Here is a 15,076-nt window from a genome sequence, read left to right as displayed (position 1 = left end):
TATCTGAATAATATGGAGACTAAATATAGAGACTACGTATTGTCAAGTCTTTTTTTGGTAGACTATTTAAGGCAGCACCTTACCTTAGTGTTTGTAAAAATTTTCCCAAATGTCCTACAAAGCCTCCAGAAAAATCTAGAGAACTCATGGACGCAGGCAGTTGATGCTACGTTGATCTTGCCAACTATTTCTATGAGCTGTGGTAGTCTAAAAATTGGGAAACAAAAGGATATTAAACACTACTCTGATCTTTTGTTTCTCTAAAGTTATATGTGTATAGATTTCCTGTTTATATCAATAAATATATATAAATATATACACACAGAGCCCCAATGATTCTAATAGAACTATCTACAGGTTCACGACAATTCCTGACCCTTGAAGAAAGCAATGGTTTAAGTGCCAGAAAAGTCTAACCTATATTTTCAAATATCTGTTACTGCAGAAGTGTATTTCATGGGATATTCAGAACGCAATCTTCACTTCAACAGAGAATTGACTATATTAGTGCATAGATGAGATAAACAACTTTTTAAGCAAGTAGTTACCTACACATTCTGCTAGGCAATTGTTATTGTCTGAATAAAATTCAAGTAAATTCAGTATTAAAATGCCTAAAAACATTCAATCTTTTACTCTTTAGTATTACTTAAAATTATTACGTTTAATAAAGGTTAACAACAAGCATAATTAAGAACTAGTAATTTTGACACATTTTAAAATTAGGAATCACAATATAAAAATTAACTCACAGTTGATTTACTACCCATAGCAATGTCTCCCAGCCTGTGGTACCCTCATGTTCTAGCTGATAGTCATACAGTTGCAACAGCACCGCTAATTGTTCACGGCTTCCAATGATGATGGCCACATCCTGAAGAGGCGATACGGGTCGGGGAAATCTAGTGACTATAAGAGCAGAGAAAAAGGGATCATGAACAAAATTAAAATACCTTGGACGTGATGCGAGTAAAGATAGCTATGAATTCTAAAACTCTTCAGTGCCCTCTGTGTAAGGTTATCAAACTACTTTTTGAAAATCGGTGAGCTAAATCCAACTCTGAAGAGATTACGTAACCCTTTGTTAAAAAGATAAAAACCTGGTGCAGAGAGATTATGGAATTATTGTTGCCGGCATGGCTTCACAAAGGGCAAATTCTGCCTAACCTAGTGGCCTTCTTTGATACTACTACATCAGTGAACAATGGAAGAGCTACCGATGTCATCTGGACTTCTGGAAGGCTGTTGACACAGTCCCCCACAACACCCTTCTCTCTACACTGGAAAGAAATGGATTTGACAGACAGATTATTCAGTGGATGAGGAATTGGCTGGATAGTTACATCCAGAGAATAGCGGTCAACAGCTCAGTGACTGAATAAAGACCAGTGACGAGTGGTGTCCCTCAGGGGTCTGTATTGGGACCAGGGCTGTTTAATATCTTCACAAATGACACAGTGGAATTGAGCACAACCTCAGTAAATTTGCAGATAACACCAAGCTGAGTGGTGTGGTTGTCACCCCAGAGGGACCTGGACAAGCTTAAGAATTGGGCCTGTGTGAACGCCATGAGGTTCAACAAGGCCAAGCACAAGGTCTTGCATCTGGGTTGGGACAGCCCCTGGTATCAATATAGGCTGGGGGATGAAGGAATTGAGAACAGCCTTGCCAAGAGGGGCTTCGGGGTACCAGTGGATGAAAAAACTAGACATGAGCCAACAATGCACTCATCAGGTTGGACGGGGCTCTAAGCAACCCTATCTAGTTGAAGGTGTACTGCTCATTGCAGGAGAGGTTGGACTAGATGACTTTAAAGGTCACTTTCAACTCAAACCAATCTATGATCCCAAAGAACACACTGCAGATTTACAGTATAGTGACTTGCAGGCAAAGTTTCCTGACTTCTGTTCTAAACTTTAATCATCTAAATGCTCCAAATATTACATATGAAGCAGTTTTTGATGCTTCCCAGTCCCTCCCCCAACTCCTTAATTACTTGAATTATCAGAGGCAAGGCCTCAAAAAAAATCTAGACCATTAAAATACCTGGGGACTGAAATCGTGCTACACCAACATTGCTTTTATTATTCTCAGTTCATGTCATGCATACTTAAAACCATTCACCAATGATGTTAAGCAACAAGAGCATCATCTTTCCTACTGCAAAACTCAAGGAAGCAAGCTTACAGTTTCTGCAATGTTATCGGATTAGTGAGAAGTACATGAAATTTTTCTTGCTCTGCTTTTGTGGAGAAAGACACCATCAGACTACACTGAAGCCTAAAATTTTTGAATTCCCTATTTAGGTAGTTGCCACTCATGGAAAAAGTGTTCATCTTCAAATGACTCAAGTCAGCTGAACGAGTTTTACCATGGCATGTTAAAATACATTAATATTGTGCATCAACATACCACTAGTGACTTTCCAAATCCTCCTTTAAAGTTGTTACCCATTTTTTGCAACTCCACACACAGCACTATTATCAACATGTGGCAGGTATTCCCAATAATACCTTTAAAAAGTATTCGTAATAGGCGAAGACATCATACAGGCTGTGATTGCCAGTCTAAGTATAACTTCACTACTAGGCCATTCAGTCTGCTAAGACATTACATAGATACATAACAGATGGTGAAGCTCCTACACAAGGCTGTATTTTTCCCACTTCATAATTTCTTTTTATTTTGAAAGAATTAACTGGAACTGTGGCCAGCCTTCTTGAGCTATTATTGGCCATCAGTGGAAATCAGTTCTTCAGAAACCTTAAGGAATTCCAATTACAGGTTGCTTTGCTTTCTCAAAGCTTTTTAAAAGAAGTAGAGACAAATAGTGAGAGATAAAACAAACTTTGCTATTTTGCCTGTAACACTGCCAAGTAAATACAGGAAAAAAAATCCCAAAGGATAACATTTTGTTCTCCTTTATTCTGCTGGCAATCATTTCATAAATATTCAGGACATATACTTCTTCTGTGTCATTAAGCTGATTTGTGTAATTAGTTAAGTATCTGATAACAGTTCATGTCAGACTGATTTCTTTCATAGGAATGGAGTAGGAGAAGTGGAAGGAAAGGAAGTATAAAGATGTTTTTCCAAAAAGGGGAAAACAGAAAACAATAAAGAGCCGTGCCAAGTAAGACAAACGTTGCTAAGCTGGAATCTGCCTTTAAAAAAAATTCTCTCAGTCAACTCAGCAACATTAAAGAAAGAAAATTCACAACATGACAGGGGTTCCCTGAATTTCTTTCTCTTTTCTTTCTACATATAAAAATACAACAAAAAGGACAGATGGAGCAGAAAAAAAAATGCTTGGTGACAAACTTAAATCATTACTGTACAGACAGTGTGCTAAAAAATTCTCGGGTTTACACATAGATTCTGCAACTGATGTTTAGGTAGTAACCTTAAACACACACAAATCCCAAGTAAATGTGGATTATGGGCTATTCCTGAAATTCTTTGTTTGCACTTAATAGTGATTTGAGATTTGTCACTGAACTATGCTTAAATTTATAAAAACATCACATATCAGAAATTATTTACCTTCTATTTGTGGTACTTCTCCCTGAAGTTTAGCCTTGCTTGTGAAAGGTGCATTCTGTAGCACCAGTGCAAACAGTGAAGGAATCAATGACTGCAGAGCAGACAGATACATGTGGAGCTTATGTTCATCCAAGCCATGTTCTCCTTCCTGAAACAAACAGGACACGTACTTAATGTTTCGGGTTTGGATGATTTGTTGCTTAGGCATGTATTCCCTGGCAAGAGATCAATACATCTGTGATGAGCTTCTACTCAGAGACACTAATTATACAGTAATTTATTCTAACCATAAGCTTACTTTGTGTCACCGTCCAAATCCCCTTGTGACCCTTAAGTCACTTCTACTCAAAAAATTCAAGCAATAGAGCCTTTGGCATTTAGCAGTTCTGAAATAATGCTTTTCAGCACATTTTGGAAATGTGAATCCTTGGTCCTAGCATCTATAAACTGAATAAACTAGTGGCCTGTACTCTGAAAACAAGCATCTTGGTTAAATGTGTTAGATTGCTATGACATAGCCTATTTTCCAGAACTTCCCAGATATCTACCAAATCAATTGTGCAGACAAACTGGTTCATAATTGCAAATAATCTAACTAAGCCATCTAATTCTACTTTTTTTTTTGCTTAATAAATATTGCATTTTATTAAAAAACACACTATATGACAATCAAAACCACTTTAAATACAGGGCAAATGCACTCAGAAACACACATCATCTGGTCACAATCCCAAGCAAGTGTTTTCTAAATTGCACCTTGATTACTGGGCTATAAAGCAACAAATTGTTAATGACAAATTTATTCAGGTTTTGGGGTTTTGGTGTTGGTTTCTCTTTTATTCCTTCTTGTAAATGACAAGGAAAAGTTAAGGAGTTACAACAAGAATCTCCAGAATTTTTTCACCAATAGAACACTAAGTAGCATTTATTTCCATTTTTTATTTTGTAAAAAAGGCTGCATATACAAAGATACAAAGAAATTTATCCAATGGAGAAACAGATGAACACATACCCTGAGCAGTTTTTCAATTTTATTAAGCAGTGTAGGTATAAGATGGAACTGTAAATTTCCCAGTTCTGTTGTCCAGGCAGCATAAGCAGGTAAAAACACCTGATGCGTTGCACTAACTACACGTTCTGAAGGGTCTCCTAAAGCTGAAAGCAGCAGTTCAAAGCCCTGGCAAAAGATAGTAAAGAGTAAAATTATTTGCCTAAAATTTATGCTAAAGTTTCCCACACAAAATATGCAGACTACAAAAGATAATAATCTGTTTTTAAAACTTTACACTAAAAAATAAAACAAGGTAGTACATGGAGGATCTTCCAACAGATATTGCCACCACATCTAGAAAGGTAAACAGTAGGTGGTTCAATGATCCTGCTAGTATTTCTCTAGGCGAGTTAACATAACACACACAAACACATTCTATGACTCTGCCTTCAAAAATTCAAAGACAGGATTAGAAGTTCTTCATTTTTCACTTACCTTAAGCATTATCGGGCAGTATCAAGTTGAACTACAAGTAGGTTTTGTTGTAGGAGAAAAACCTCTTAGCAAGTGATGATATCAAACTGGCTAATAGTATCAGGTGGGCAATGAAGTGATATGTTCTTGAAGGCAAATTATGAATTATTAGAGAAGCTTCTGTATAAGGCTTATACCTGAGGTTCTAATGATACTTGTAAGTGTATGTTTTCTTTTTCGTCTTGGTGATACAATAAAATCAACATTCATACAAACCATCAAAAAATTTTTAAGGTATCTGGAAAGATTTAATAAAAATATGTGCAAGTATACATCCCCCTATTCATGAAATAACCATGAAAAAGCTTTTTATACATACAGAACACAAACCAAATTATACCTGTTGATATTTGTCTGGATCATCAATATATCCCATAATGATGCCAAGGCTTTTGATCACAGCTTCTCGTACCAGATCTGCTTTATCTTCCATTAGCATTTGCTGTAGCATGGAAAGTACTAACGAACTACGAATTTCTTTCTGTTTGTAAATAAGAAACATACTTGTTAAATCCAATGAAACAAGAAATGCAGCTTTATATCAAGATTTATAAGCAATTTGCACTTCTATTAGTGCTTACAAACAAAATCCCTTCCCTGAACCACAGATCCCTTTTTGAATACTATACATTCAGTTTTCACAACAGAAGATAAATGAATATAAGCGTGTCAATAGCCTCATTAGAGAGCCTTTTGCCTTACTAAGCAAAGAATTCAGGTCCTTTAACACATATGGAACCAAAAATAACTAACAGCAACAAGCTAGAATAGGTCTAGACTTAAAACAGAATCTTTAATCACTGTATTGCTAAACTGGAAAAGAGGGTTTTAAATTTGAGTTATTTTTCTCTCTGTCTGAAGCTTCAAATACAAGTTCACTGCTAACTTAACTTTGTTGTTTCTGACTGGCAGCACCCTTCATGTAGCATTCCATAGTGTCTGAACTACTCTGTTACTGGGTGCCAATTATTCTCTCAAAGATCATTTTCTTAATTGGTTGTAACTATGAATAATAAGGATTATTATTCTGAATAATAAGGATATTTTTCAGAACATACTGTTTTAAAAAGGTATTTTATAGCTAGATTAACATGTATTCCTTTACAATAAGCTATCTCCTCAATAGGATTTATTGAATCTCACATGCATGATATGAAGTAGAAAACAATGTGGCTGTCTATGCATAACATAAACACCCAGGATTATTTAAAACTGTAAAGGAAGTTTACATTATGCAACAGATTTTTCACCTGCTCTCACTAGCAAAGTATTTAGAGTCAGTATTAATACTTACTGGAAGGTAAGGTGCTAGAGCTCCACAGGATTCTGCTACCAGCAGCCGTCTCTCAGGGTATTTGTGGTTGATCTGGTAAAGAGAAACAGAATGGCTACTTTCTTTGCAGTAACTGGTATTCAAAATGCGGTCAGAATGAACTGCAACAGAGGGATACATCTGCACCTCTTAGATAAACACTAACTGCGCCTGTAGCAGCTGCATGTGGGTACTAAACAGCCTGGAATCCTTGCATTGAGGCATAAAGGCAAGGCAGATACAGTCTTCTTCTAGTTGTCCTATAAAAGAGAGCTCATAATAAGAGAAGAATTGGAGAAGCATGTATGTATATGCAGGAAAAAGAAGGACAGAAAGCAACGTATGGGCTGTTGTACTCTAAAGAATATGAACAACAACTGAGCCGGCACATCACCAAACATTTTCTTGTTTAGTCCTTCAGGAGATCGTCCCTCTCAGAACTACACAAGTGCCCTCTAGTGCTCTGAGCAAACCAGTGCAGGTCTTGCTGAACAATTGAGGTCCAGCAGAAACATGTCACGCCTCTGAAGTGTGACTGAAAACAAGTCCTGTTGCATAGAACCTCTTGATCCTGTGCTACCCCCCCCTTTCAGCTCAAGAGCTGTTTGAAAATCCTGCCTTACAAATTTAAGATTTTGACTCTTCAGAACCAACTTTGCATCCTGGTGGACTCAGCTTTAATGGCCACTGCAATGGCTGTACAATGAAACATGTGATACGTTTCAATATACTTTGTGAACAAAAAAATTTTAGGGTAGAATGATGGGAGGGAAGTGTGAATAGTTTGATGTTGTCAGATAAAATATGGTATGCATGACATGAATATTTCTTTCTCTCTTTCTATGCAGTGTGTAGCCTTGGTAAGACAATCACCTTAACACAGAAAAGACCAAGGTACTCGACGCCTTCTTTGTCTCGGTCTTTACAGGGGAGACTTGTCTTCAGCAGTCTGAGGTTCCTAAAACCTATGCAAAAGTCTGGAGCAAGGAAGACTTACCTTTAGTAGAGAATTATCAGGTTAGGAAACATGTAAACAAATTGGACATACGCTAGTCTGTAGGCCCTGATGCGGATGCTAGGTGATGTCATTGCAAAATGACTCCTGACAATCAATAAAAAGTTGTGGCAATGGGGGAATGTTCCTCAGGACTGGAAGAAAGGAAATATCACTGCTGCCTTCAGGAAGGCAAAGACAGAAGATCCAGTGAAACAGAGGCCAGTCTGCCTCACATCAGTTCCTAGGAAGGTGTTGGAGCAAATAATGGAAAGCGTTTCCAAATGTAAGAAGGACAAGAAAGTGGTTGGGACTAGTTAGCATGTATTTATTTCTATAGGAAAAACCATGCTTGACCAACCTGATAGCTTTCTGAGATGATTTAGCTCAGTGAAAAAGAGCTGTGAACATTGTTTCTCTTGACTTCAGCCAGACTTTTGATATTGTTTGCCTTAACTTCCTCATTCACAAACTGATGAAGTCTGGGCTAGGTAAGGGCAGTGAGGTGGATGGAAAACTGGCTGAAAAGAGCTGCAGCTAGCGGCCAAGCCCCAGTGTTGCACCCAAAGGCTGATTCTGGGGCCAACAACTAAGATGTTACACATCTTCATTAATGACCCTGATGACAAGATAGAATGTACTTCAACAGGTAGGCAGATGATGCAAAACTGAAAGGATTGGTAGATACACTCAGATAGGTGGACTGCCATTCAGAGGCACCTCAGTAGGCTGGAGAAATAGGCAGACAGGACCCTTATGAAGTTCAAGAAAGGGAAGTGCGAAGTCCTGAACTAAGAGAAATAATTCTCATACACCAGAACGGACTGGGGGGCAACTGGCTGGAAAGCAACTTAACAAAGAAGGACCTACAGGGCCTGACTGAGAGAGTTGGGATTGTTTGGTCTTTAGAAGAGAGAGCTCAGGAGGTAAAGAACACAGATGTGGCCTATGAAAGGAAAAGAGGAATGAAATACAGGGAATTCTGTTTTACTGGGAGGGTGGCCAAAACTTGGAACACGTTGTCCAGAAATGTTACGGAGCTTCCATTCTCAGACATATTCTAAACCAGACTAGACTTGGTCTTGAGCAACCTGCTCTAGTTGACTCCGATACAAGCAGGCAGCTTGGACTACAAGGTGTTTAAGAGGTCCTTTCCAACCTCAGCCATTCTGTGACTGTCTCAATTCTACTGGTTTAGGAGAAACTACAGATGAAGACACAGTAATAAATTAACTTTGGACAACTTACCTTGACCTTATTCCCACACCACACTGAACAATGGTACCCGACCACTGATGTAGTATTGATGTTTTTAACTTCCTCACTGTCCTGATTTGAAATCACCAAGAACTCTCACAAGAATGAAGTGTGGCAAAAATAGTTTGAAAGAGATTCAAAAGAACAAATCATGAGCCTCAGGACTAAACTGAAGTCTCAAGCATGGGAAAACATTCTTTGAGTGCATCTATCATTATTTTGCATTCATTCACCAGTAGGGCACTGTTCCGGTTTAAGCTAAAGAAAGAATTCTCTAAGTAACAGCTAAGCCTCTTCTAAGTAACTTCATTTTCTGAAAGTTACTAATGTTTTTTCAGACAGCTGCTGCCCCTTGAAGTGATAAGCCTGAAGTTTAAAACCAGGGGCATTGCTGTGTTGAGAGGCCTGTTGCTTATATTTACTCCTATGTAAATCAAGGCCATCCTAGAGCCATAAGTCAAGGGGCAAAAAAGGGTCACATCTGTAGGGAAGAGCAGACAAAGACGGGTGACTCAAAATTGAACAACAGAGTACTCCATGCCATATATGTCATACTCAGAATAAAGCTTAGGGGTCATTAAGGTCAACCCTTCTTCAGTGGCTGATGTCCAGTGAGGACCTCATCCATCTTCCTGCTCCTGACACAGATCTGTGCACTGATGAATCCAGCTCCTGAGTCCGGCTCTTCCCAGTCCAGGACTTTCCCCACACTTGTCCTGCAGCATCAGTGGTAATGTAAAGTCAAAGGTCATTGGGGAAGTTTGACTTGGTCTTATATATTTTTATGCATTTTATTATTCTCTTATTGATATTATTTTCCTTTTTATTATTGTTTCATTAAAACTGTTGTAGTTCTCAGCCTACAAGTCTGTCTGTCTCTCATTTCCCTTTCCCCTTTCTCTGTGGAGGGCAATCGGGATACACTGCCTAGTTTAGCTGCTGACTTTCCTGGGAGTATGTGTGCTAAATCAGGACAGGCATCAACTGCATGAATGCTTTCATGATTGAAGCATCTACTGAGAAAAGGTAGAAAATGATGTCTGGTTTTGAGTTTCTTCTACAAACTCAGTCTAGTGACAATGAGATTCAGCTGGTATTTCACCAGAGAAAACAATGACCTGGTTTCAGTATTGCAAACGAAGGCTGGCAACTGCACTAAATAAATGCACGATGACATATGGCTTGTCAGCCTCATCTGCTGTATTGTTACAGCTGGATTGATTTCTCTTTTGCATCAGCAATTAGCAAGAAACTGGTATGATGAAGATGTACTTCTACTGAGGTGAGACTGTTTTATTAAACACTGTTTAAATTTCATGAGTAGGACTAAGAAAAGAAAATGTGGTTTATTCTGTGTTCAACTACTATTGCCATGAGTCTTTTGTTTAATAAACAGATACATCAGTCATAAATATAAGCACGAACACTGCATGTAAGTACTTCTACTGTCAGAAAGCTTTAAGACTACTAAAGCCTGGATTTTATTGTGAAACAGAGACGGCTGTGTTACGCAAGCAGTAGATAATTATCAGACCAGAATGACTGCGCCATCGAAGCAAGCACTACCACACTGTCATGATTTAGTTATTCACTGTCTTTTAGGCAATGATGAACTCATTTTCTTCATTATAGCAGCAAAATAACATGTATTTTCACCTGAACTTATGTCGTTCTATTTCTATGCCTCAGATGAAACAGCAAGAGCAGTCCAGTTTGGTTCTTCAGCTAATTTAGAATATCTCTAGGAAAGGTCACTATGATTCTAGAAGTCACATGTAAACTTCAGGCTGATCTTACAGGTGTAAAACCACGCCCATCTACAGGGGTTTTATTTCTGACTGCTTTGATGTTTAATTATTCTGCTTAAGAATTGAAACTAGTTGAATTGTTTATACAATACAGGGACTTTATACAATATAAAAAAATCAGCAAATGAAATCTTTGAATGAAAATGGATTTCCAACAGTCTGGAAATTACAGTACAAATTATAAAGGTACCTGCTTGGCAATAGGTTAGGCAAAACTGATGATGAACATATGCATATCTAAATTTTCAATATAACAAAGGTACATGCAAGTAACTAGAATTAGTCTTTCACAAATTTTCAGCATTTTTTCAGCATCTTTTTAATGTTATATGAAAGTTTATAGAATGATGACAAAACAAAATCAAAACAACCTTCCCCTCAAACAAATAAAACTCAACATTTTTGAATTTTTAACTAATTTTCCAGCAAAAAGCACAAAATAATCAGTTACCTGTTCCCAACACTGTGGTAAAAGCTCAGCTTCTACACGTGTTGGTCCAACATGTCGGGCAAATGCCACACACCCAGTCAGTATCATCTGTCTGAAAACATAAATTTAAAGCCTTAATCTCTTTATAAAGTATAATTTTATAATATATACAATAAACTCTTCAAGTAGGGGAAAAGCAGATACCGTCAGGTAACAGGTAATGGTCTACAGTTAAAATTTCACACCATACACACTGACTTAAAGGCTAAATCTTAAACTGAAAGCCACTTTTGTCCCTGCTCATTGCAGGGGGAGGTTTGGACAAGATGACCTTTAAAGGCCTCTTCCAACCTAAACTACTCTAAGAATCTATCTTGTCTTCTATTTAACATGCCTTTTCTAGAAACTTGCAGATCCTAAGCTCCATGAACCAGAGCCTGAGAACCTCTGATTTCCTGATGACTGAGACAGGGAATCTAACTGAACTTCTCATTTAATTATTACTACTGAGTGCTGTGATTCATTATGCAGTCAAAGGATCTACATTACTTAATACCATCATACTATCAGTATTTTAGTCAAATACATACACTGCTTTTATTTAGAAGCATTCATGAACTTTAACAAACTTTATTCAAAACAAGTAAATTAATTCTTTTTTGACATGGTTTTGCAACTCTCTAATGAGAAAGTTACTGTCATTTCTCTCAAAATACTGGACTTGAGTCTTGTCAGAAATTTCCTAAAGCCCATTATAAAAGAGAAGCAATTAATCAGTTGGTAGTATCTACAATCACCTAAGCAAATTGTATTTACATTCTTGCATTTTTTAACTTTCCCTCAAACTTTGCAAGAAGTCTCTGCTGTTCCATCAATTACATACAGATCTATTTAAAATACCAATAAAATTCTACTTAACTGTAATTTGTGGTATTTTAACTTTAATTTAATGAGTGTTTATCTTGCTAAGATTTTTTTAGTTCTAGCTATCACTCCTGTTACTAGGATTGGAACGTTATCAACTTCGTACACAATTTACCAGCTCTATTTAATTTTAGCGCCTAATCAACACTTAAATAACCATTTTCAAGTGCTTGGACATGAGACATCTTATCACTTCCACAGTAAGATTAGGACACTACTGAGAATTTGTTCGTTATTAGTTTGTGGAAAGTAAGCCAGAATTAATTTGTTACTGTTTTAGAGTCATGTCTAATCTCCTAAATATTTGTTGCAGCTAATAACATGCCCTTAAGGTTGAAAGGCAGAGACTCTGTTGGTTATTTCTTAACCAGTTACAGAAAATACTCCATCAAAAAAAGACTCATTCACTTTCAGAATCTTTTCAAGGAAAAACAGTCTATTAAAAGATTTTTCCCCCCAGCATTCTTTAGGTCAAAAATCAGAGCACGTGCTTCGGTTTTGTATTGTGAGGTTTGATCCCTGCCCACGTCTTTGCCATGTACAGAGAACTAGACCTTTGAGCAACGTAAAAAAAGGTTAGGAGAAAAAAAAAGATGCAATGATTAGGTAAGACTCAAGAAATAAACAGCTGACATATGATAGCAATATGGAGACAAAATCCTAATGTAAATCTGAGTTGTGCAAAACTCAAAATAGTTATTTGAGTACCTGTCTTTTGTTCTACACACCGCATCTAATCACAGAACTGGGCAACTCAATAATCTTCTGCATTAGAAATTGAGAAAACCAAAGTATATGACTTTTTTTTTTTTAAATCAAGCCTTCTCAAAAGAATGCCATGAAACCTCAAAATTAACTTATTTCCTTTTCTCTTGCCTATGAAATAATGTATTTTAAGGTACTGCACAAATATTAAAAATTATTAAAATATTTTACTATGACCATCCTAGAAGTACATGACAGCAGTTGGTATTTCAGGGGAAGGAAAGGTTGTAGGGATCTCAACAAAAGGTCATTGCAACGTAAAATGTCAACACTACGCAGTTGCAAAAATTGCAGTCCAGGCCAGATACGGCAAAACCTTCTTTCTACTTACTGTTGTAATCTCTTTTCTTAAAAAGAGGCTGTGAATGCTTTCCTAAAGAGCTCTCTTCAGGCTCTCTTCACTTATGATCATGGAGGGAGGAACGTAAAGCAAATCAGTATGATTCTGGAGAGCACTGGTTTGCTTCTTCAGCACAGAAACCAAAGCCACATCGAGAATCAGATGAGAACAAGGTGGTTGTTAAGAGTCGAACAGACATAATTTAACTCTTCTAACTCTTTCTAGAGGTTTTAGAAAGTGACTGTACACATTGGTAAGCAAGTTGACCTTGTATTACACAGTTTAAGGTTCTTCTGTCACTCCCAAATTTTTTATTAAAAACTTACTAGAGTTTTCCTTAGTATGTCAGCAAATTATGGGTGTTCTGTCAGAGCTGGTATTATATGACCAAAGAAAAGCCATACCAGATGCATTAAGCTTAACGTATTTTAGCTTATTTTCAGGAGCGCTGCTTCTGAGTGCATTACTTAGAAATCTTTAAGAGTTCACATTTTGAAGTATGTTTTCATCTTTTCCTAAAAGACCACAACATTAACCTGACTTCATGGCTTCCTAGCTTATAAAATCAATACAATTATCCATAGAAATTTAAGCAAAGCTAACATATTCCTTTGCAGAAAAGAATTTGATAGACATTTTGAAAGTTGAATAGTAAATTAATGAGCAAAGCCTTGAGGATAAATGTGGCTTTGTTAAATACACTGTTAGTATACAAGACTGTGGCAATATGCTATACCTGCATGCACCAAAGTTCCCTCATGTGGGCATGAAGTATAACCTAGGCTCTCTATGTAACTGTTAATGCACTTTATTATGTCAAATATTTAAAGCACAATACTTATTTTAATGGTTTCATTATTAGAAATACAATTCCACATTTCAGTCTCTTGCATTTAACTGATTTTAAAAGTCAACTTGTTATTAACTGCTACTTTAATGCATAATGTAGGCCTGTACAGTACAGCAGAAGGTAAAACAAATAACATGATATAATCAATACCATTTTTCTGGTGACTAAATCTTAATGTCTTTCCCTACTTCATATGTCGCAAGACTGCTAAAATATTTAAACTTATTTAGATAAAAACCAAGCACGTATAATATACCTCCATAAAAATATGTGAGTATAAAAAATCAACTGAAATTCTGAATAAGTATTTTTTATCTAATTTGTATTCAGAATCTCCTTCATTTGATGGACTTTTACTTCTTTGACTTCTTCAGTCAGGTGCTATGGCACATTTAAAACAGATTACTATTTTTATGTGTGTAAGAGTACATTATGTATATACATATTTCATCCTGCAGATTACAGTAGAATGTTCTTCCCAAATTTCTGATGAAAATTAGTTCTTTTTAGACATAAATATTTAACTCACAACAAAACCCGACCAAATTCAAGGAAAAAGAAGGTGGAGTTTTCTTCTTTCTTAGATGCTGGAAGAGACATACGTAATTGCAGCACATATGAAACAATGTACTTGATCGGCCACCAATTCTGTGATGAATGAATTGCCTAAAAGTACAAGTGAGATGCAACTTCCTTCCCCCTCAGTCACAATCTGCATGACACACTGAAAATGTTTTAGATGATGGTAGACATTTCAGAAGCAGGTTCCTTATGAACCTGAACTAGAGCAAAGACTTGTGGCAATTTCAGTCCCACAATTTCAGTCCTGGGTGGTCCCACAAATTCCTATTTATTTATATATTTATTTACACACACATTTTTTTGTCTCCAAAGCCATCTCTTTCAATTTTGCCTCATCTCTAAGTTTTACCATGGGAACAATTTAGAAATACACTAGAATGCTTCAGTTTCAGAGAATCTTCAAAAGAAATTCTTTCCACCTATTTCACAAAACCAATTTTGTCTGAGGACAGAGTACAGCAACAATAGATACACGTGCTTTTTAAAATATTTCTAATAAAAATAATGGGGAAGGTACAGCTCAAATAAGAAAAATCTCCAGTTACAGAAGGAAATATACCAGCTAGGTTACTGTCTTTCAACCTTAAGGATTCTTGTCAAGATCAGTACAAAGTCAAATTTAGTCAGACTAAGGAAGAAGTAAGTTTATAAATAAAAATAAAAAGTATACTTTGTTTCAAAGTCTTAACCAAAGTAAAACAAAGCTCTTAAGACTTGTCACAACTAAATCACTGCTTCAGTCTCCT

The 15,076-nt window shown here is 36.7% G+C and overlaps 1 protein-coding gene across 4 annotated transcripts in view; it reads right to left on the bottom strand.

Annotated features, from left to right (window-relative positions):
• RELCH (RAB11 binding and LisH domain, coiled-coil and HEAT repeat containing) overlaps positions 1-15,076 on the bottom strand; it is an 88,032-nt gene that overhangs the window by 26,284 nt on the left and 46,672 nt on the right. For all 4 annotated transcript variants that reach the window (XM_054057558.1, XM_054057556.1, XM_054057559.1 and 1 more), the window contains 7 exons: positions 10,891-10,981; positions 6,363-6,434; positions 5,409-5,549; positions 4,556-4,720; positions 3,544-3,691; positions 753-909; positions 84-207 (listed from right to left, as the gene is read on the bottom strand). In XM_054057558.1, the coding sequence (XP_053913533.1) occupies positions 84-207; positions 753-909; positions 3,544-3,691; positions 4,556-4,720; positions 5,409-5,549; positions 6,363-6,434; positions 10,891-10,981 (898 nt within the window). The remainder of the gene's footprint in view (positions 1-83; positions 208-752; positions 910-3,543; positions 3,692-4,555; positions 4,721-5,408; positions 5,550-6,362; positions 6,435-10,890; positions 10,982-15,076) is intronic.

Source organism: Cuculus canorus, chromosome 2 (assembly GCF_017976375.1).
Source record: "Cuculus canorus isolate bCucCan1 chromosome 2, bCucCan1.pri, whole genome shotgun sequence".
Taxonomy (NCBI): Eukaryota; Metazoa; Chordata; class Aves; order Cuculiformes; family Cuculidae; genus Cuculus; species Cuculus canorus.
Note: the sequence above shows the minus strand (reverse complement) of the source record. Positions and strands in the feature narration are given on the sequence as shown.